General features: G+C 42.2%; 1 protein-coding gene across 2 annotated transcripts; it reads right to left on the bottom strand.

Moving 5' to 3' along the window:
- Positions 1-1,283: 1,283 nt before the first annotated feature.
- On the bottom strand, positions 1,284-22,537 carry LOC136421328 (UDP-N-acetylglucosamine transporter TMEM241 homolog). 2 transcript variants are annotated; one of them, XM_066408557.1, is made up of 3 exons: positions 22,280-22,537; positions 9,647-9,912; positions 1,284-3,106 (listed from the first exon to the last, which is right to left on the bottom strand). In XM_066408557.1, the coding sequence occupies exon 3, from the start codon at positions 3,075-3,077 to the stop codon at positions 2,127-2,129; it is 951 nt and encodes a 316-aa protein (XP_066264654.1). In that variant the 5' UTR covers positions 3,078-3,106; positions 9,647-9,912; positions 22,280-22,537; the 3' UTR covers positions 1,284-2,126. The 2 variants fall into 2 exon arrangements, with proteins under 2 accessions (XP_066264654.1, XP_066264653.1); XM_066408556.1 differs by lacking the exon at positions 9,647-9,912.
- Between the last annotated feature and the right edge of the window lie 70 nt (positions 22,538-22,607).

The following is a 22,607-nucleotide window of genomic DNA, read 5'->3' as shown; positions in this document are numbered from 1 at the left end:
CTCAAAGTCGGCCCATCGTCATCATCGGGCAACGTGTAACGTTACATTATTCATGGGAAGTTGGCTGGATGCCGTAGCAATGGTAATACTACTATGTCCATGTGTTCCTTGTTGTGTTAGGAGCAAACTTTGAGGAAAATATCTTCCTCAGTCCACTATCACACGCAGCATTTAGACAAAAAAGTGTTCCTCACAAACCTTTGTCGTCTGCTTGACAACAGGATTCTGGTTAACAATATGGCGGCGGGAAAATACACGTGCCGTAGGTTGTAGCAACAGAGAGGAGTTTTGATGATTGATCACACTTAGAATCCAGTTGCAGGTTAGCAAAAGAGATTGTAATAAGTTGTCTTGTAAATAATTGTGTTGAGCAGGAAGCGGATGTGACATTTTTCTTATAAACCAGCCGACAACCATGTTGTTTAATTCTCCCACGAAGTCCTCAGACTGTTCCAATAAGGGACGGAGAGTTTTTGACCTCGTCGCCTTATAATCCATGCTTATCGAAGCTTTTCAGACAGTGTTCTGAATACGTAAGTCTGACAGGTTTGCATTTCTAGCGGTATTACTTATGTTGCATCTAGCACATATCCCTAAATACCCCGTTTTCGAAAAATCCCGAATTTAAGTACCCCGCGAATTTAGGTTACCCAACGTTACATCATTCCCTTTTGGTAGGCTCATGGACAAGTGGAGAGATTTTGATGAAAAACGCACTTCAGCCCTTGGGCCGAATTTTTCAATTTATCTATTTAATAACAAGGGAATGTGCAGCCAGGTCGTACTGGGGAACTTGCGGGGATGTGTGGTTTGGGAAACACACAAAGACAAGCCTGGCTGAAGTCTTTCTGTAAGCAATGGAAACTTAGTCCACTTCAGTTTCTCTCTGGAAAGATCCGGTCCGTCCACAGACCCTGGTTTCTAGCATTATGTCATGGACCAGATTTGTCCTTAACACATCTCTGATATGACAGTTTATCCAATCGTGGCAAAGTGCAGATATGCACACCAGGGGGGAAAACTAGCCCAAATTTTGTTTGCTTTCAGTACAAGTTTACTAGAAATGTTCTGAGCCTTCTAAATTTTAAAAAGTAAAAATTTATAAAGTGGCATTGCACTTTTTCACAGAGATGCTGGATAAGCAATGCCGAGGGATTAGTGTTTTGACAATACTTAATTTTTCTGTCTTCCAACATGCATCACGGCACTTACTACAAAACTAACAATACTGAAAATCACCTGAAAAGGCAGGCTCCATTCACAACATAGAAGAGACATTAGTATGTGAGTACCATGTTTTATTAATATTAGCACCTTTGATATTGCTTAAAGAACACATTGCACCTTAAACACCATATTAAGAATAAATAAATCATGCACTGTTAATATTTTTAACATAGTTTTAGAATGTTCAGACCTTCGACTAAAAGGTTCAAACCTCCCTCAAGGTCTGACTCAAGCTTGTCACTATAGTTGCCTGCCTTATCCATAAAAGAATAACATATAATTACCAGTAACAGTTCATACATGGAGTACACATACTTTGTGTTAGAATACTAAACTGATGTAATTATCAGTTTAATGATTTCATACATCTTTCTTTCATATATGTAACGTTATATGTGAAAAAATATGTCATATGGCTATATTGGCTAGAAGGCATCCTTCTATTGCAATGATAATAATTGCACATTCTGAGCTGGATATCACTTAATATGCATACTGGCATGAGTGTTGTAGCTTTTACTAGTAGGATCAAGTCTGTAGCAAATTTGAGTGATTGCCACAGAGCTTTGCCAGTTAAAAATGAGCTTTACACCCTTACATGTACCCTTCTATAGCTATATATTGATTGAAAGTATATAGTACATTGTACTAGTATACAAATGTACTGTATAGAGTATCAAAGTGATATGGCAATCTCTTCACAGATACTGTAATGGACTTTCCTGTCACCTAACTCTTACAAGATGCACATTGGGTATATGTTACCTACATGTAAGTTGAATATAAAGCACAATATAGAATAAAAATGAAGTGCACTTGTGAGGAACAACTGAATAGATAAGTGATAAATAAGTCTTCAAATATCAACTTTTATTAGATATTATGACTCCAGACTCAAACTAAGTTTCAGTACTTATCTCCATGGAATGACTACTGAGTCTGATCCTTTCCTCATACTTCAAGTCTAACTTGGCACTCAAGTCCTGCACATCTATCTTCTGTAACACTTCCCCTGCAATACCTGTCAGGATGCACAGTGCAGCTGCAGCGGTCAGGGTTACATGAAACACCATCAGAGACATGAGAATTGTTAAAGTTTTCACAGTGCAGGAGATGTGATCAGGAAACTTGGTTCCTTCTTGGACCAGGATCCCTGTAATACCAACACAAGCTGCCAGGAGGCCACTGGCCAGGAATGCTAGGTGGAAATGTGTGTGAGTAAGGAGAGGAAACTCCCAGGCATCCTGCACATGCCCCAGCAGGACGCTCCCCGGGGCCAGAAGTACGACACTGATGATGGAGTTGCACCACAGCTTCTCCATACTGCTCAGCTCTGTGGACTTGAACTCTGCGTACAGTTTGTACCCTGCCAGGAAAACCATGTGGTAGACCAGCCAGAAGTACCCTTCCTTGTCATTCTGTGGGTCGACATGCCACAAAGCCACTGCAGATGATACTGTTAGCAATGAGCCAACTAGTTTCTGCACACTGGGCAGTGTCCTTTGCACAATCCAACGAGATATCTCAATGGAAGATTCCACACAATTCCGTATCAGCAAAAACATTGGGATTGGAATGTGAGACAGGGCGCGAGATCCTGCATAGATGATTCCAATGAAGAACAGGGATGCAGGCAGCCACTCAACCATGCCCCCTGGCGTGAGCCGACTGATGTGCAGGTGACCGGAGTAGTGTGCAGCAAAGATTGTTGTTGCTGCAGTGAAGGTTTGCCAGCCTTGGAAGAGGGTGGGGAGGGTGAACTGGAGCACAGACAGGACATACTTGTTACAGAGGGTGGCTGTGATGTAGGAGGCTGAGAAGATGTAGATGATGAGAGTTGTCTTCCACATGGCTGCTTCACTACAGGCCTGCCACTCACCTGTAGAGGCACAGACTTTGTGTACTCAACGAGTCCATTCTTCAGATTTCCAGATGTTTCCCCCTCATGTGTGCGTGTTCTGGTGTATGTGCAGAAACATTGTATTTTTCTTGTTCTACATGTAAACTGGTACATGAGCAGCCTTTAGTAAGGAAAGTAAAAAAGAACTACTTCTGGGAAAGATATAACGGAGGGTGCTGCAACTTCGGACGTAAATCTATGAGTTCGACATCGTATTGCACCAGTGTCGGTTGTCTGAAAAGTGTTGCGTTTTTACGAATGATAAATTAGAGTGGTGGTGTTTGAGGATTTGCAGAACGAGACAATTAAAAATCCTGCCGAAGTTGGGAGTATGCCGAAGTTGCAGCACCCTCCGTTACTTTGTAAGTTTGAAGTAGATGTAGATGCAGTTTTGTTATTATTGTTGTCAGTGGAACAGATTGCAAGCCAACTTAAGTGTGCCATGCCATTCCCTGTCTTGTTTGTTTGTTTGCATTGCATACCCGGTAAACTGCCTAAAGGTGCAACACGCCAGATTTGTACTGAAGAGATATGTGGACAGATGTCGTATCTGCCGCTTTTCCAATAACAATGGATTTACTGCTACATTTCTACGACTGAAAACATGAAAAAATGTCGCAATATAATACACTAAATATCCATGTTCTAAGCTTATGTTGAAGCCAAATTTGAAAACACATCTGGACTTGCGTACAAGGGTATCAGGTCTTCCCCCCCAGGACGTTTCCCCCCAGGATGTCCTCCCCCCCCCGTTGAAGATGTTAACCCCCCACCCCCCCAGGTCGATTTTCCCCCAGTTGTTTCCCCCGTCTGTAATCGGACTAATAGTAGTTGCTACAGTAAATACACCATCTAAGTACACCGAGTATACATACCTTTATGCCGGATAAATTCTGTAACATTGTATCCTATATCGGATAACATCTGTACTAGTAACATTGCATCATAACGTCGTATATATATTTTCCGAGCAGGTACTGAGCTGCGTACCACCAAACCCGACTGTGTGAGCCGGCGGCGGCGATCGTCAAGTCCACCTGTCTGACCAAGCCCACTCCGCTGTAGTCCCAAGAATGTCACAATGATTTCTGACTTCTTGATATTTACAGGATTATAGACTACAGCTTGATGTCATTTTTTTAGCGTATAGTAATCTATTCGTAAGCATTTTCCGATTTCTGACTGTGACAAATAAAAAAATGAGACAGCATTCACTTCCGGTCCGGTTTGTGGCCAAACATTTCAATAAACACAGTTCACCGCTCCATTAAAGTGCATATTCAACAAGAGTTCCACGACCTCATATCTCCATGAACAATTCTATTCATGCAAATTACTTACACATTTGCATAATATATGCTTGGGCATAAACACCTTTATCTAACTTACCCATGTTGACAGTCCTATAATTTTCCAATTAGATGAATTATGGTGGTTTTGCATTAATTATGCAAATGAGAAATTTATTTGCATAAATGGTATCTGTTGATGCTCCATTTTCCATAAACTACATGTTACATGCATTTGAGTTTGATAATGTTAAACACTGTAAATATAGATTTTCCTCATTAGCTATGCAAATTAAGTCACAATTAGCATAATTTGCACTTCATTATGTATATCTCTGTCTAAGCTACCTGCATACTAAGTTTCATATTGACAGTCCTATAATTTTCCAATTAGATGAGATATGGGGTTTTGCATTAATTATGCAAATTAGGGAGTTATTTGCATAATTGGTATCTGTTGAAGATCCACTTTCCACGAACTACATACGTTACATGTATTTGAGTCTGATAATGGAAAACACTCCAGATTTAGATTTTCTCCATTAGCTATGCAAATTAAGTCCCAATTAGCATAATTTGCACTTCATTGTGTACATCTCTATCTAAGCTACCTGCATACTAAATATCATGGAAATCCGTTGTTCCTTTATTCAGTTATTCCCCTTAGAAGATTTTCACAATAACGCCACTGCAGTTCCATAGCAAGCTGCTAGGGGGCCAAAACCTATACCACTTCTTTATTACATCACAAGCTATCTGCCACCCAAAAATCAAGACCATAGTACGTCCAGGTCAAAAGATACAAAAATTGAAGTTCTGCTGCAGTACTAAGGTCACATACCAGGGCGCCCAAAATTGACCTTGAACTTTGGCTTCACAACACCTGCCCACATACCAAATGTCATCATAATCCATCAAGAGGTTCCTGAGTTATGCTGACTACAGTGGTGCGGAAACACAGACAAACAGACACACCCAAAACAAGAGTTCCGCGACCTCATATCTCCATGAACAATTCTATTTATGCAAATGACTTACACATTTACATAATGCATGCTTAATCATAAACACCTTTATCTAACTTACACATGTTGCAATATTGACAGTTCTATAATTTTCCAATTTGATGAATTTCTGTGTTTTTGCATTAATTATGCAAATCAGGAATTTATTTGCATTATTGGTATCTGTTGATGCTCCACTTTCCATAAACTACATATGTTACATGTATTTGAGTCTTATAATGGAAAACACTGCAAATATAGATTTTCCTCATCATCTATGCAAATTAATTCCCAATTAGCATAATTTGCACTTCATTGTGTATATCTCTGTCCAAGCTACCTGCATACTAAATATCATGGAAATCTGTTGTTCCTTTGTTCAGTTATTGTCCCTAGAAGATTTTCACAAAAACGCCCTTGCAGTTCCAGAGAAAGCTGCTAGGGGACCCAAACCTACACCACTTCTTTATTACATCACAAGCTATCTGCCACCCAAAAATCAAGACCACAGCACGTCTAGGTCAAAAGATACAAAAATTGAAGTTCTGCTGCAGTACCAAGGTCACATACCAGGGGGCCCAAAATCGACCCTAACCTTCGGCTTCACAACACCCGCCCACATACCAAATATCATTGTAATCCATCAAGAGGTTCTTGAGTTATGCTGACTACAAGAGTCCGGAAACACAAACACACACACACACAGACACACCAAAAACAATATCTCCATTTTTCATGGAGATAACAATATCTCCATTTTTCATGGAGATAACAATATTCTAATGAGCCGGATTGTGACGTCATGCCCTTCGATACTTGCCGATAACCGCCCGTGATGCCAGCAGTTTCCGAGGATTTCCTTATTTGGAAAGCGAATGTGACTTGCGCAGACGGCACTATCGACGGGAGGGGAAGATGGCGGACATTTTGATGTGTTTCGGCACTGTACGACAAAGATGGGTGTGTTTACAGGCATTTTTGTGGATGCACACAGATTTTTTTCAGCTCAGAAATATGAAAAATGTTCTGTATTAGATGTCTCCATAAAAATATTCTAACAGTTTCCCCCCAAAACCGACAGATTTGCAGGATAGTACATAACTTTGGTGTTCTCGCAAACTACACAGAGGACAAGGTTTTGCATGAGGCTTTTTTTATGCCATCCAGTAAATTATTATTTTGATTTTTTAAATGTTATCTTTCCTTTTTCTGTGGGTCGTGCATTTTTGTCTCAGGTTGTGTAAATATAGAATACAACACAGCATATTCCGTATTACCCGAGGTACCAGCCCGACCGCGGGTCGGATCGCCCTAAGGCCGCAGGCGATCCGACCCGTGGGAGGGCTGGGACCGAGGGTGATGCTGAATACAACGTGTTGTATTTTATTTTTGTCATACCTTGGTCACACCCATCCGAGAAAACACACATTTCAATGCGGAATGCGCCAGAAGTTGAGGGAGTTTTGTGTCCTCGAACAAGAAACTGTAAGAACATTGATTCTAACGTCCGAATCCGGCATTCCAATTTCCGAAGACGGCGCAACCGGCGTGTTCGAAATGCATTCGAAATATTCTATGGAAGCCTGTGTGACAACACTTCCGAACCCTATGTGATCCGGATAGTTATCACACGGAACACCCGTATCAGGCCCAGGCATGACATAATCTTAATTACGCCTACCCATCAGAACACTTATTCCTCGCAAGGATGTTATGTCCTTATTCCTCCTTATCAGGCAGGTTGTTGAATTTAACACACATACTTTTACACAAAATTATAAAAAGAACTATTTGATTTGATTGATATTAATATAGTACGCTTTTGCTGTTCCAATTTCAAACAAGAGTCTGAGGACCCAAAATCTCCATGAAATTTGTTTTTTTTTAATGTTGTGTTATGTTTGTGTATGTTATTTGTTTGTTGGTTGTTATGTTATGTTTTATCTGCTTCAGGGTGGTTGTGTTTGTTTATATTTGTTTTATGTGGTCTGTTACGCCTCAGTGCATTTGTTTCTCCTTCTCTTTTGGCTCTCATGTGATCTCTCTTCATCTTCTTATGTATCTCTGACACCTGGAGACATCCTGACCTTGCCTACAAAGTTGTGTAAATTATAAACTATCAGGGACAGCGGTTGATAAAACACAACTTTACAGGTGAATAAAAGACAGGGGTACAATAGATAAGCAGGAAAGGTTACGGGTGACCAGATCATGTCAAAGTGCTACGTAGTTACTTATAAACTGGTAGCAATCGTAGCATTGTACGTTAAATATATTGTGGTCCACAGTACCATTGCCAAACCATTGCGAAAATAAAGCCAGACCACAACTGGTACACGGTATGAGCAAGAAACAGCCTGTTAACAGGTCAAAGTGAATTTACACATAATCAAATGTGTGATGTGTCCTGGTTACTTCACATACCTTATGCTTTGGATCCCCATCATATATCCTTTGATCCACAGAAACTGATCTTGACCTCTTCTTTGCTATTTTCCCATATTATTCAACTGGGGTCCTCAAACATACAGACAGACTGGAATGAGTTGCCTTACATTAAAACCATGTATAACTGTTCCTTTCACTACCTGCTGTCATTAGCTTCTAGTCTGGTCAAATCAGTCCCTACAGACTGTTAAGCGCCAACAGCTGTTAACAACCAACAGTTGCTAAATTGATTGATGGGCTTGGCAAGCTAAAGCCAACAGCTGTTCACAAGTGACCCACTTACGCTATAGCTACTGTAATTCACTTTAAGTTCACGGTAGCAAAATTTCACGGTGTAAGAAAAATTGACATTTTCACTAAACTTAAGCTTCACCTTTTTTTCACATTTTGACAAATACGGCATTACAGTTCCAGTGACACATACCAGAGGGCCCAAAATCGACCTTGACCTTTCTCCTCCCGACAACTACCCACATACCAAATATCATTACAATTCATCTACACGTTCTATAGTTATGCTGATTTTACGCATCCGGTGACACATACATACACACACAGTGACACAAACATACACACACGCGCACACACACGCAAGCACACTAACTTTGCATGATTTGCACTTCAGTGTGTACATCTCTGTCCAACCTACCTGCGTACCAAATAACATGAAAATCTGTTGTTCCTCTCTTCAGTTATACCCCTTTAGAACATTTTTACAAATAGGCCATTGCAGTTCCAGGGACACAAACCAGGGAGCCCAAAATCGACCTTGACCATTCTCCTCCCAGCGCATACCCACATACCAAATATCATAACAATCCATCTACACGTTCTACAGTTATGCTGACTTAAAGCATCCAGCGACACACATGCAAACGATTTACCTCCTTACTTATGCAAATTCGGTCTCATTTGCATAGTTTGCACTTAAGTGTGTACATATTGGTCTAACCTACCTGTGTACGAAATAACATGACGATCTGTCGATCCACTCTTCAGTTCTTCTACATTGAAGATTTTTACAAATACGCCATTGCAGTTCCAGTCACACATGCCAGGGGGCCGAAAATCGAACTTGACCTTCCTCCTCTTAACACCCACCCACATACCAAAAATCATTACAATCCATGTACAGGTTCTACAATTATGGTGACTTAAAGCATCCGGTGACACATACATACACACAAACACCAAACGCAAGCAAAACAGTATCTCCATGAAAAAGCCTTTTTTCATGGAGATAATAAGCAAATTCGCTTGTAATTTGAATTTTTTTACACACAGGTAGATCTATGTTATTCCTGTTCAAACTTTACTAGACAAAAGTAAAAATTGATAGTCTCTACCACACTAACTACGCCGGATATAGGGATGATATTTGCTAGGGTTTCACTTGCAGGGCGAAATGTGATCTTCATCGTGGACTGACTCTACTGGCTAATCTTTCCTTTTTCTGCCGAATTCTATGATTCATACGCCCGTAGGAGGGCTTGGTGGAGGCTAAAAAATTAAAGTGAGAGAATAAAGAAGCAGCAATATTGCAAGGCCAAATATGATGCACATATGTAGGCATTGTTAGGTTGAGAATAAGTAAATAAATAAATAAAGAAAGTTGTAGTATGGAGACTTGTGTATTTACAGAAAATATGTTCAAATAGCAGAAAAAAATTTTGACATTCTGCAATATTGCAGAACACTGGAAAAAAATCATTTCTACCACTGAATGTTTATATTTATGTCTATCCATCCTGCATTCTTGTACTGTTTACAGCACTCACCGCACACATATTTTCCTTGTCGGCTGTCGGCAACGAGGTTTGTACTTGCCTACTCCGTGGGATTGTCGCTATTGCTTATACGCTTCTTCATGCTCTATTTCACTAAAATTGTCCCAGAAATCGCTGAAATCAAAGTCACTCCACTCAAAATCGTCATCTCCTGGGCAGGTCATCTTGAAAGCTGAGCGTGAAGACCCACGCCAGTGCAGGTCATGCAAATTGGAGGCAATTAGCACCTTGACGCGAAGTTGTTGAAACCCAATTCCCTGAAAGAAGGTAAATCCTGTCCTTACTCTTTCTGTATTTACATTGTGTTGTAACCTCCTTGGTTGTACACGTGCACGTTGGCTTCTGATTGGTTTCTACCTGTCAACAGTAATTTCTAATTAAACATCCGGCCAACAGTGCATGAAAAATTTGACAGCCTAAGAACATCCTGGTCCATAGCGTTGGCCTTTATTTATATCATAGCTTGGAATGAATGAAAACACAAAATCTTGTTTTTCTGTGACAACATTATCATATGAGTAGCGAAATAATAGACGTTGAGTTTAAGTTAAACAAAGACAAACAAGGATATGAGTGGGCATGTGCCCTAACAGTGGTGTGTACAGTTGTGTTGAAGAAAAAAAGTTTTTCTGAACAAGATTAACGTTAACATCCACTACCATAATACCGCCACTAATCATAATACAGCCAAATCTAAAAAGCGATGAATTTCAAGAGATCTTAATCGTGCAGCAACAGTGATTTCCGAGGTATGCACACTTCAGACATCAAGGTGTTTAATACACTCTAAGAAAGGCCTCAATAACGAGGCATTCGAAGACAACGAGGTCAAATGTTTTCGATCCCTTATCATGGCATGCGAGCGCGTCGTGGGAAGAACATATCATCACGCCATTGCACGTTGTTCGCTAGATTTGCATATAATAATCGCACTTGCTTCAAGCTCAAGACGAGTATTTAAACAACAGCAAAATAAATTTCATCAGGTTGGTAGAACATAGGATATTTAGAGTTTCTTATTACACAACCAGGTAATCTCACCTGTCAGCAGGTGAGATTACCTGGTTGTGTAATAAGCAAAATAAAGTTTCTTTTACTGGCCTTCAACTTGTGTCAAAGTGCGATCTATCGTCAAGAACGGTTGTTTAATCGCCGTAACTGCGGTTGACCTGGCGCAAAATAGAACGTCGCCATTTTCATTGTTTTCCCCCAGGACTGGCTCCTGGGAAATTTGCGCGAAAATCTCGGCGAAACCAATAGTTTGAAGGGGTGGGTGTAATTTCTACAAAGCACTGAGAAATGCTTTGCATCTCATCATCATCATCGGTCGACCCCCGGGGGGACGGGGCAAATCCATGCATCTACATGCATTGATCACACTATATGCATGATATCTATAGATTAATTTTTCACCAAGGAACAACAGTTTATAGTAGGATTATGAAACCTTTTAAGTTCTATTGTTTGGTCCCAAACCGCGGTTCAAACAATTTGCACCCCTCCGCTGCAACTGGGGACCCCACGTCGATACCATTTGTATTTGCATGGGAGACGAAAATTAGTAAAAGCTTTACTCAGGAACCAATAAATCTTCTGTGATGAATAGTCTTTATTTGCATGGCACACTTGGGATTCTTCCATAACTGGATCGAGCATTGCCGCCGCCGGGCCTCATGAGAGAGCTGCTCCTGATTCATTTCCGTGCATTTCCGCAACAGCTTACGATTGCGATATTTCGTTTTTAGGAAATCAAGAGAGACAAAAAAAAACATACACAGCATAAGTGGCAAAGGTAAGCTATAACATCGGGGACACACCTATGTTCCGAACACCCTATGTTCCGAACGCCCTATGTTCCGAACGCCCTATGTTCCGAACGGGTACACAAAAGGCTTGCTGGACGGATTGCAGCGCTATTTGCTGTTCATCTAAATGAGGCCCGTGAACTTCAAACATTGATTAGGACACATTGGGACATAGAGTACCTAATGCAAGTGTCAAATTGTACGGGCCGGATTTAATAAACGAGCCACGGGGGGTTTTACCCTTCAAGAGCGAGTAGGAAAGGGGAATTATAAAGGCTTGCTCGACGGATTGCAGCGCTATTTGCTGTTCATCTAAATGAGGCCCGTGCACTTGAGAAAGTGATAAAGACACTCTGGGACATAGAGTACCTAATGCAAGTGTCAAATTGTACGGGCCGGATTTAATAAACGAGCCACGGGGGGTCTTACCCTTCAAGAGCGGGTAGGAAAGGGGACTTATAAAGGCTTGCTCGACGGATTGCAGCGCTATTTGCTGTTATCTAAATGAGGCCCGTGAACTTGAGAAAGTGATTAGGACACAATGGGACATAGAGTACCTAATGCAAGTGTCAAATTGTACGGGCCGGATTTAATAAACGAGCCACGGGGGGTTTAACCCTTCAAGAGCGGGTAGGAAAGGGGACTTATAAAGGCTTGCTCGACGGATTGCAGCGCTATTTGCTGTTCATCTAAATGAGGCCCGTGAACTTGAGAAAGTGATTAGGACACAATGGGACATAGAGTACCTAATGCAAGTGTCAAATTGTACGGGCCGGATTTAATAAACGAGCCACGGGGGGTCCTACCCTTCAAGAGCTGGTAGGAAAGGGGAATTATAAAGGCTTGCGCGACGGATTGCAGCGCTATTTGCTGTTCATCTAAATGAGGTCCGTGAACTTGAAAAAGTGATTAGGACACATTGGGACATAGAGTACCTAATGCAAGTATCAAATTGTACGGGCCGGATTTATTAAACGAGCCACGGGGGGTCTAACCCTTCAAGAACGGGTAGGAAAGGGGACTTATAAAGGCTTGCTCGACGGATTGCAGCGCTATTTGCTGTCCATCTAAATGAGGCTCGTGAACTTGAGAAAGTGATTAGGACACATTGGGACATAGAGTACCTAATGCAAGTGTCAAATTGTACGGGCCGAATTTAATAAACGAGCCACGGGGGTTTAACCCTTTAAAAGCGGAAAGGAAAGGGCACTTATAAAGGCTTGCTAGACGGATTGCAGCGCTATTTGCTGTTTATCTAAATGAGGCCCGTGCACTTGAGAAAGTGATAAAGACACTCTGGGACATAGAGTACCTAATGCAAGTGTCAAATTGAACGGGCCGGATTTAATAAACGAGCCACGGGGGGTCTTACCCTTCAAGAGCGGGTAGGAAAGGGGACTTATAAAGGCTTGCTCGACGGATTGCAGCGCTATTTGCTGTCCATCTACATGAGGCTCGTGAACTTGAGAAAATGATTAGGACACATTGGGACATAGAGTACCTAATGCAAGTGTCAAATTGTACGTGCCGGATTTATTAAACAAGCCACGGGGGGTCTAACCCTTCGAGAGCGGGTAGGAAAGGGGACTTATAAAGGCTTGCTGGACGGATTGCAGCGCTATTTGCTGTTCATCTAAATGAGGCCCGTGAACTTGAGAAAGTGATTAGGACACATTGGGACATAGACCCCGTTCATACTCATTTTTTTCAATCGCGATTGAAGTATAATCGCGATTGAATCGATCCGATCGCGATTGATTTTTTCAGTGTGAACGCTCCCAATCGCGATTGGAACGATCCAAAATGATCCAATCGCGATTGGATTGTAACTATCACCGGAGGTACTTTGATTGGATTAATCGCGATCGGATCCAATCCAATCCTATCAAATTTTGAGTGTGAACACAACTACGATTCATTCCATCGCGATTGGCGGATATTTCGTCTGGTTCCGGGGTTGGGAGGTCATACATGCGGGTACGTGGGGTCATAGTTCGCATCGCGCGGGAAAACAAACCCAATCCGCACGTCAGATCGCTCTTTTACAACAACAACAACTTTTCATAGTCAACAATGCCCAAGAAGAAGAATAAAACTCCGTCAGTAACTTCAGCTGGTGGCAGATGGCGCGATGAGGAGACCAGGGTCCTCATCGCAATCTGGGGGAGAGAGGAGGTGCAGGCCAAACTGGGGAAATGTCACCGAAAGAGGGACATTTACCGCACCAAGTGACAATGTCTAGCGGAAAAATAGACACAAAACAAGGACAACAAGGACAACAACAACATTTACCAGATGATCGCCGATAGCATGCTTCAATCGTGCTTCAATCGCGATCGGATCACGGCGTACTTTAATCCACTTGGCGAAAAGCAGTGTGAACGCAAAAGTTTATTTGCGTTCAATCGCGATCGGATCGAACAATCGCGATTATACTTCGATCGCGATTGAAAAAAATGAGTGTGAACGGGGTCATAGAGTACCTAATGCAAGTATCAAATTGTACGGGCCGGATTTAATATACGAGCCACGGTGGGGTCTAACCCGTTTTTTTGATACACAAAGTTTAATTGTCCGTTGTCCTGACTGAGCCAGAATGCATTGCCTGTTGAAAAACGCGTTTCCGTAAATCGAATTTTATTAGTGATTTATATGTCTTACCGTTGAGGTCGACATGATACAAGCTGGGAGTTTGTCCTACTATCCCATGGCTCAAGTGATTCCTCAAATTAGATCCCTTTTTATGCCTGTCGCAAGTTTTTGACTTAAACTTACGTTACGAAGAAGGATGACTAGAAATTTGTAACAAAAGGTGATTTCACCAAATTCTTCATATAACCGATTTCTATATCATCTCAAGATTCTTTGATGATTTTGAGAATTTATGAGACATTCTTGAATTATTTTCAAAGCATCTTGAGATGCTATAAAAGGTCTTGAGATGTTCTGAAAGCATCTTGGAAAATCTTGAGACTTTTTCTGTTCCATCTTGAGATTTTATGAAACATATTGAGATGACTATAAGACATCTGAAGAATGTCTCATAAAATCTCGACAAGATTAAACATAAAGTCTTGGGACCATTGGAATAAATCTTGAGATTTTGTCATTTTCAAAGAATCGTGATTATGATCCGTTGTGTAACAGAAAAGTGTTTCACAAAATATTTTATATGTCCCTTAAGCTTGAAACGGTCAGAAGTGTTAGTCAAAAGTGCTCTGCTCATCCCAATAATAATCTGCTCGCTGTTATATGTTTCAAACGGACACACTGGAAGTCATGACAAGAAATTGTGAAAATATTCGGAAGGTGAATATAATTTTTCAACGCTACAAATCCAACAATTTTCATTAATCATCACAGTTCAACTCTCAACTCGTAAATGTAAACAAGACGGACGCCAGCAACCTTGTGGGTTTAAAGGTCGTTGGACCGTGCCTGCTCTCAAGTTCGGGGGATTATGGAAACGGCAGGATTGTGCTCAAATGAAGATCTTTATAACAATTCAATTGCAAGACTTATTACATAATCATCACATCATTAGTACGAAATAAAAACAGACATCGACAGTAGGAACATTACGCTGGGGATAAATCTGCGTTACCCCCATCGCATATCATTCGTATCGTCCTGCAAAACACAATTTCTATTACTATTTCTAAAAACTATTTCAATTTCCCGTACAATTTGCAATTTACAACTCGCATTAGGTACTCTATGTCCCAATGTGTCCTAATCAGCTTTTGAAGTTCACGGGCCTCATTTAGATGAACAGCAAATAGCGCTGCAATCCGTTGAGCACGTCTTTATAAGTCCCCTTTCCTACTCACTCTTGAAGGGTAAGACCCCCCGTGGCTCGTTTATTAAATCCGGCCCGTACAATTTGATACTTGCATTAGGTACTCTATGTCCCAATGTGTCCTAATCACTTTTTCAAGTTCACGGGCCTCATTTAGATAACAGCAAATAGCGCTGCAATCCGTCGAGCAAGCCTTTATAAGTCCCCTTTCCTCCCCGCTCTTGAAGGGTAAGACCCCCCGTGGCTCGTTTATTAAATCTGGCCCGTACAATTTGACACTTGCATTAGGTACTCTATGTCCCAATGTGTCCTAATCATTTTCTCAAAGTCACGGGGCTCATGTAGATGAACAGCAAATAGCGCTGCAATCCGTCGAGCAAGCCTTTATAAGTCCCCTTTCCTTTCCGCTTTTGAAAGGTTAAACCCCTGTGGCTCGTTTATTAAATCCGGCCCGTTCAATTTGATACTTGCATTAGGTACTCTATGTCCCAATGTGTCCCAATCACTTTCTCAAGTTCACGGGCCTCATTTAGATAAACAGCAAATAGCGCTGCAATCCGTCCAGCAAGCCTTTATAAGTCCCCTTTCCTTTCCGCTTTTAAAGGGTTAAACCCCCGTGGCTCGTTTATTAAATTCGGCCCGTACAATTTGACACTTGCATTAGGTACTCTATGTCCCAATGTGTCCTAATCACTTTTTCAAGTTCACGGACCTCATTTAGATGAACAGCAAATAGCGCTGCAATCCGTCCAGCAAGCCTTTTTATGTACCCGTTCGGAACATAGGGCGTTCGGAACATAGGGCGTTCGGAACATAGGGCGTTCGGAACATAGGGCGTTCGGAACATAGGGCGTTCGGAACGGGGACACACCTATGTTCCGAACACCCTATGTTCCGAATGCCCTATGTTCCGAACGCCCTATGTTCCGAACGGGTACACAAAAAGGCTTGCTGGACGGATTGCAGCGCTATTTGCTGTTTATCAAAGTGAGGCCCGTGAACTTCAAAAAGTGATTAGGGCACATTGGGACATAGAGTACCTAATGCAAGTATCAAATTGTACGGGCCGGATTTAATAAACGAGCCACGGGGGGTCTTACCCTTCGAGAGCGGGTAGGAAAGAGGACTTATAAAGGCTTGCTTGACGGATTGCAGCGCTATTTGCTGTTTATCTAAATGAGGCCCGTGAACTTGAAAAAGTGATTAGGACACATTGGGACATAGAGTACCTTATAATGCAAGTATCAAATTGTACGGGCCGGATTTGATAAACGGGCCACGGGGGGGTCTTACCCTTCGAGAGCGGGTAGGAAAGAGGACTTATAAAGGCTTGCTTGACCGATTGCAGCGCTATTTGCTGTTTATCTAAATGAGGCCCGTGAACTTGAGAAAGTGATTAGGACACTCTGGGACATAGAGTACCTAATGCAAGTATCAAATTGTACGGGCCGGATTTGATAAACGGGCCACGGGGGGGTCTTACCCTTCGAGAGCGGGTAGGAAAGAGGACTTATAAAGGCTTGCTTGACCGATTGCAGCGCTATTTGCTGTTTATCTAAATGAGGCCCGTGAACTTGAGAAAGTGATTAGGACACTCTGGGACATAGAGTACCTAATGCAAGTATCAAATTGTACGGGCCGGATTTAATAAACGAGCCACGGGGGGTCTTACCCTTCAAGAGCGGGTAGGAAAGGGGTACATATAAAGGCTTGCTGGACGGATTGCAGCGCTATTTGCTGTTTATCTAAATGAGGCCCGTGAACTTCAGAAAGTGATTAGGACACATTGGGACATAGAGTACCTAATGCAAGTATCAAATTGTACGGGCCGGATTTGATAAACGGGCCACGGGGGGTCTTACCCTTCAAGAGCGGGTAGGAAAGAGGACTTATAAAGGCTTGCTTGACCGATTGCAGCGCTATTTGCTGTTTATCTAAATGAGGCCCGTGAACTTGAGAAAGTAATTAGGACACTCTTGGACATAGAGTACCTAATGCAAGTATCAAATTGTACGGGCCAGATTTGATAAACGAGCCACGGGGGGTCTTACCCTTCGAGAGCGGGTAGGAAAGGGGACTTATAAAGGCTTGCTCGACGGATTGCAGAGTGTGGTAATAAACATTGTATCCTCTCATGTTTCGAGAGGAATATTATGTAAAAACGAACTATTTCTTCGATTCTAAACTTAAGCTGTGCGTGAATGCGTGTGGGGGGTCATCATGATCTATAGAGCGGCATGGAAGGTTTTCAACTTGATAAGTAAATAATCATCTGTAAAAGGCTACAAGCATTGGCCAAAATTCAATACTTTTTCAAAAATTAGTCTGGGGAATGTTCCAGGTTTTTGATACACAAAGTTTAATTGTCCGTTGTCCTGACCGAGCCAGAATGCATTACCTGTTGAAAAACGCGTTTCCGTAAATCGAATTTTATCAGTGATTTATATGTCTTACCGTTGAGGTCGACATGATACAAGCTGGGAGTTTGTCCTAGTAGCCCATGGCTCAAGTGATTCCTCAAATTAGGTCCCTTTTTATGCCTGTCGCAAGTTTTTGACTTAAACTTACGTTACGAAGAAGGATAACTAGAAATTTGTAACAAAAAGTGATTTCACCAAATTCTTCATATAACCGATTTCTATATCATCTCAAGATTCTTTGATGATTTTGAGAATTTATGAGACATTCTTGAATTATTTTCAAAGCATCTTGAGATGCTATAAAAGGTCTTGAGATGTTCTGAAAGCATCTTGGAAAATCTTGAGACTTTTTCTGTTCCATCTTGAGATTTTACGAAACATATTGAGATGACTATAAGACATCTGAAGAATGTCTCATAAAATCTCAAGATTTAACATAAAGTCTTGGGACCATTGGAATAAATCTTGAGATTTTGTCATTTTCAAAGAATCGTGATTATGATCCGTTGTGTAACAGAAATTGTTTCATAAAATATTGGATAAGTCCCTTAAGCTTGAAAAGGTCAGAAGTGTTAGTCAAAAGTGCTCTGCTCATCCCAATAATAATCTGCTCGCTGTTATATGTTTCAAACGGACACACTAGAAGTCATGACAAGAAATTGTGAAAATATTCGGAAGGTGAATATAATTTTTTAACGCTACCAATCCAACAATTTTTATTAATCATCACATTTCAACTCTCAACTTGTAAATGTAAACAAGACGGACGCCAGCAACCTTGTGGGTTTAAAGGTCGTTGGACCGTGCCTGCTCTCAAGTTCGGAAGATTATGGAAACGGAAGGATTGTGCTCAAATGAAGATCTTCATAACAATTCAATTGCAAGTCTTATTACATAATCATCACAACATTAGTACGAAATAAAAACAGACATCGACTGTAGGAACATTACGCTGGGGATAAATCTACGTTACCCCCATCGCGTATCGTTCGTAACGTCCTGCAAAACACAACTTCTATTACTATTTCTAAAAACTATTTCAATTTCCCGTACAATTTGCAATTTACAACTCGCATTAGGTACTCTATGTCCCAATGTGTCCTAATCACTTCTTGAAGTTCATGGGCCACATTTAGATGAACAGCAAATAGCGCTGCAATCCGTACAGCAAGCCTTTATAAGTCCCCTTTCCTACTCGCTCTTCAAGGGTAAAACCCCCCGTGGCTCGTTTATTAAATCCGGCCCGTACAATTTGATACTTGCATTAGGTACTCTATGTCCCATAGTGTCCTTATCACTTTCTCAAGTTCACGGGCCACATTTAGATGAACAGCAAATAGCGCTGCAATCCGTCGAGCAAGCCTTTATAAGTCCCCTTTCCTACCCGCTCTTGAAGGGTTAGACACCCCGTGGCTCGTTTATTAAATCCGGCCCGTACAATTTGATACTTGCATTAGGTACTCTATGTCTAAGAGCGTCCTAATCACTTTCTCAAGTTCACGGGCCTCATTTAGATGAACAGCAAATAGCGCTGCAATCCGTCGAGCAAGCCTTTATAAGTCCCCTTTCCTACCCGCTCTCGAAGGGTAAGACACCCCCGTGGCCCGTTTATTAACTCCGGCCTGTACAATTTGATACTTGCATTAGGTACTCTATGTCCCAATGTGTCCTAATCACTTTCTGAAGTTCACGGGCCACATTTAGATAAACAGCAAATAGCGCTGCAATCTGCCCAGCAAGCCTTTATAAGTCCCCTTTCCTACCCGCTCTTGAAGGGTTAGACCCCCCCGTGGCTCGTTTATTAAATCCGGCCCGTACAATTTGACACTTGCATTAGGTACTCTATGTCCCAATGTGTCCTAATCACTTTCTCAAGTTCACGGGCCTCATTTAGATGAACAGCAAATAGCGCTGCAATCCGTCAAGCAAGCCTTTATAAGTCCCCTTTCCTACCCGCTATTGAAGGTTTAGACCCCCCGTGGCTCGTTTATTAAATCCGGCCCGTACAATTTGATACTTGCATTAGGTACTCTATGTCCCAGAGTGTCCTAATCACTTTCTCAAGTTCACGGGCCTCATTTAGATGAACAGCAAATAGCGCTGCAATCCGTCAAGCAAGCCTTTATAAGTCCCCTTTCCTACCCGCTATTGAAGGTTTAGACCCCCCGTGGCTCGTTTAATAAATCCGGCCCGTACAATTTGATACTTGCATTAGGTACTCTATGTCCCAATGTGTCCTAATCACTTTTTCAAGTTCACGGGCCTCATTTAGATGAACAGCAAATAGCGCTGCAATCCGTCCAGCAAGCCTTTTTGTGTACCCGTTCGGAACATAGGGCGTTCGGAACATAGGGCGTTCGGAACATAGGGCGTTCGGAACATAGGGCGTTCGGAACATAGGGCGTTCGGAACATAGGGCGTTCGGAACATAGGGCGTTCGGAACATAGGGCGTTCGGAACATAGGGCGTTCGGAACATAGGGCGTTCGGAACATAGGGCGTTCGGAACATAGGGCGTTCGGCAGTGTTCTCGCCAGCCTGAAATTTTTACCCGTCATTTCAATTTTCCTTTCGGGAATAACATCTCGAGCGCCGTAGGCGCGAGTCGTCGCGCCGGAGGCGTGACCTTCCTAGGGGGGTCCGGGGGTATTCCCCCCACCAGGAAAATTTTGGAATCTAGACCCTCTGAAATGCTATTTCCTGCATTTTGAGGGGCAAATTTCTTGGTAGAATAAGCTTAGTTTAATGACATCTCTTTCGGTGAAAAATTACAAAAGGGTTTCAGGCTTAATTTTGGGGGGAGGCGTGCCGTCGATCATCGCGGTAAGATCGAATGTTCACACACAAGCTACATTTCTATGTTGTATACGATCGGCAAAGAAAAGAAAATCAAGCACAACAAAACTTTATTACGTATCTACGTCCTACAAAAAATACACACAGAATAAGTCGGCAAAATTGAAATTTTTCAACACTTGTCCCGTATGCTCCCTGTATTTATTGAACATAATGAGAAATTTGACACCCTACTTTGAGAAAGAACGCCATAAAGACGTCCATTTTTTTCTCCCATGTTTTCCACGGTTAATTTCTCCGGTAACTGCACTGAATGTCTTCAAAAGTTGTCGATTCAAGCAAGGAGATTCAAGCCTTCAAACAGCCGCTTCGTCGTGCGATCCTTGCGATCCCCGCCATTCCTCTAACATCTCGCAAATCACGCGAGTAGCGAGACTCGCATGTCATTGGTCGGTATTTCTTGACACGACGGAGACGACACGCTGTGATTGGTGGAATAGAATATCTGACGCCTGTTTACCATTTCTTACGGGAAGAAAGCGCATTCAACTCAGCCGCGGCGGCTTGAAACTTTAATAATGTTTTACAGATTACAGAATGCCTGATAGCTATAGGAATATTTCTGAATTTTTAGGCTTCTTTGATAACAATAACTGACGGTGAACCGAGAGGGACAAAACAGATATAAACGTCAGCCCGATGCGACCAGCCAAAACTGTGGGGAGGGCGGCGCATGACGCCGAGTTTTCGGCAGCCACCAAATACTAGTATCCACCACGGCGCTCTTTGTGTGGCTGGGGTTTGTCGCTGGCGGGCATTAGAAATGATCTAGATCGCCCTCGTCGCGATTTTCCAGTGATCCTCTGGAGTTTTTGCAAAATTCTAAACTCTGTCTAAATGTTTTTACACACCTATTTTTGTCCATTGAAAATGACGGGTTGGGCAAATATTTTGTCCGTCATGAGCGACAAAAACCCGTCAAATGACGGGAGGACGGGCGCTGGCGAGAACACTGGCGTTCGGAACATAGGGCGTTCGGAACATAGGGCGTTCGGAACATAGGGCGTTCGGAACATAGGGCGTTCGGAACATAGGGCGTTCGGAACATAGGGCGTTCGGAACATAGGGCGTTCGGAACATAGGGCGTTCGGAACATAGGGCGTTCGGAACATAGGGCGTTCGGAACATAGGGCGTTCGGAACATAGGGCGTTCGGAACATAGGGCGTTCGGAACATAGGGCGTTCGGAACATAGGGCGTTCGGAACATAGGGCGTTCGGAACATAGGGCGTTCGGAACATAGGGCGTTCGGAACATAGGGCGTTCGGAACATAGGGCGTTCGGAACATAGGGCGTTCGGAACATAGGGCGTTCGGAACATAGGGCGTTCGGAACATAGGGCGTTCGGAACATAGGGCGTTCGGAACATAGGTGTGTAACCTTCGGAACATAGGGCGTTCGGAACATAGGTGTGTAACCATAACATCGACATGTAACCAGGAAAAAATAATGAGTTGCTCCTTTGCTAAATTAATATCACTTTAGAAATTGCAGTAAACGTGGCGGTATTATGAGGTTAGGCAGCCAGCATCAACTAATCAATTATGAATTATGGTAGTGGAAATTGGATGTTAACGTTATCAAACCAAGTAGGTTATATATAACCTCCTTGATCAAACCAAGGAGGTAATTCTAACCTCCTTGATCCAATCTAATACCCAATAATTATTTGATGTAACATATAACGTGCAAATCAGCATCTGTTATTCCGAGCCTTCGTTACTCAAGATATAAGTAGCTTCAAACCTCGGCTACAGCGTCACTCCGCCGCCATCGCAGCCCCCCTCCCCACACAAAACATGTGGCACTTCAACTCTCGTGTCCAGGGCTTCTCAAATGAGATTTTTCTTCAAAGCGGCTATTATTCCTGTACGGATAAATTTAGCTGTTTGTTTAAACTGAAATACCGTAAAGGACATTTAAGGGGCTTATCATTTCCATGGTTTGTCTATAATCGTTATAAGTCTCAAGATGTTCTGGACACGAGCATTAAGTAAGGTCAGTATTGACCAATCATATAACAGAAAAAAAGGTCAACGCCTTCTGACTCTTGTAACCTCTGACCGCCCGGCTG

The sequence above is a fragment of the Branchiostoma lanceolatum genome, chromosome 16 (assembly GCF_035083965.1).
Source record: "Branchiostoma lanceolatum isolate klBraLanc5 chromosome 16, klBraLanc5.hap2, whole genome shotgun sequence".
Classification (NCBI taxonomy): Eukaryota; Metazoa; Chordata; class Leptocardii; order Amphioxiformes; family Branchiostomatidae; genus Branchiostoma; species Branchiostoma lanceolatum.
The sequence above is the reverse complement of the archived record's forward strand: the minus strand, read 5'-3'. Positions and strand labels throughout refer to the sequence as shown.

Bases quoted from the DNA above. Each gene is read 5' to 3' on its own strand.
- LOC136421328 (XM_066408557.1), bottom strand. From the start codon at position 3,077: ATGTGGAAGACAACTCTCATCATCTACATCTTCTCAGCCTCCTACATC.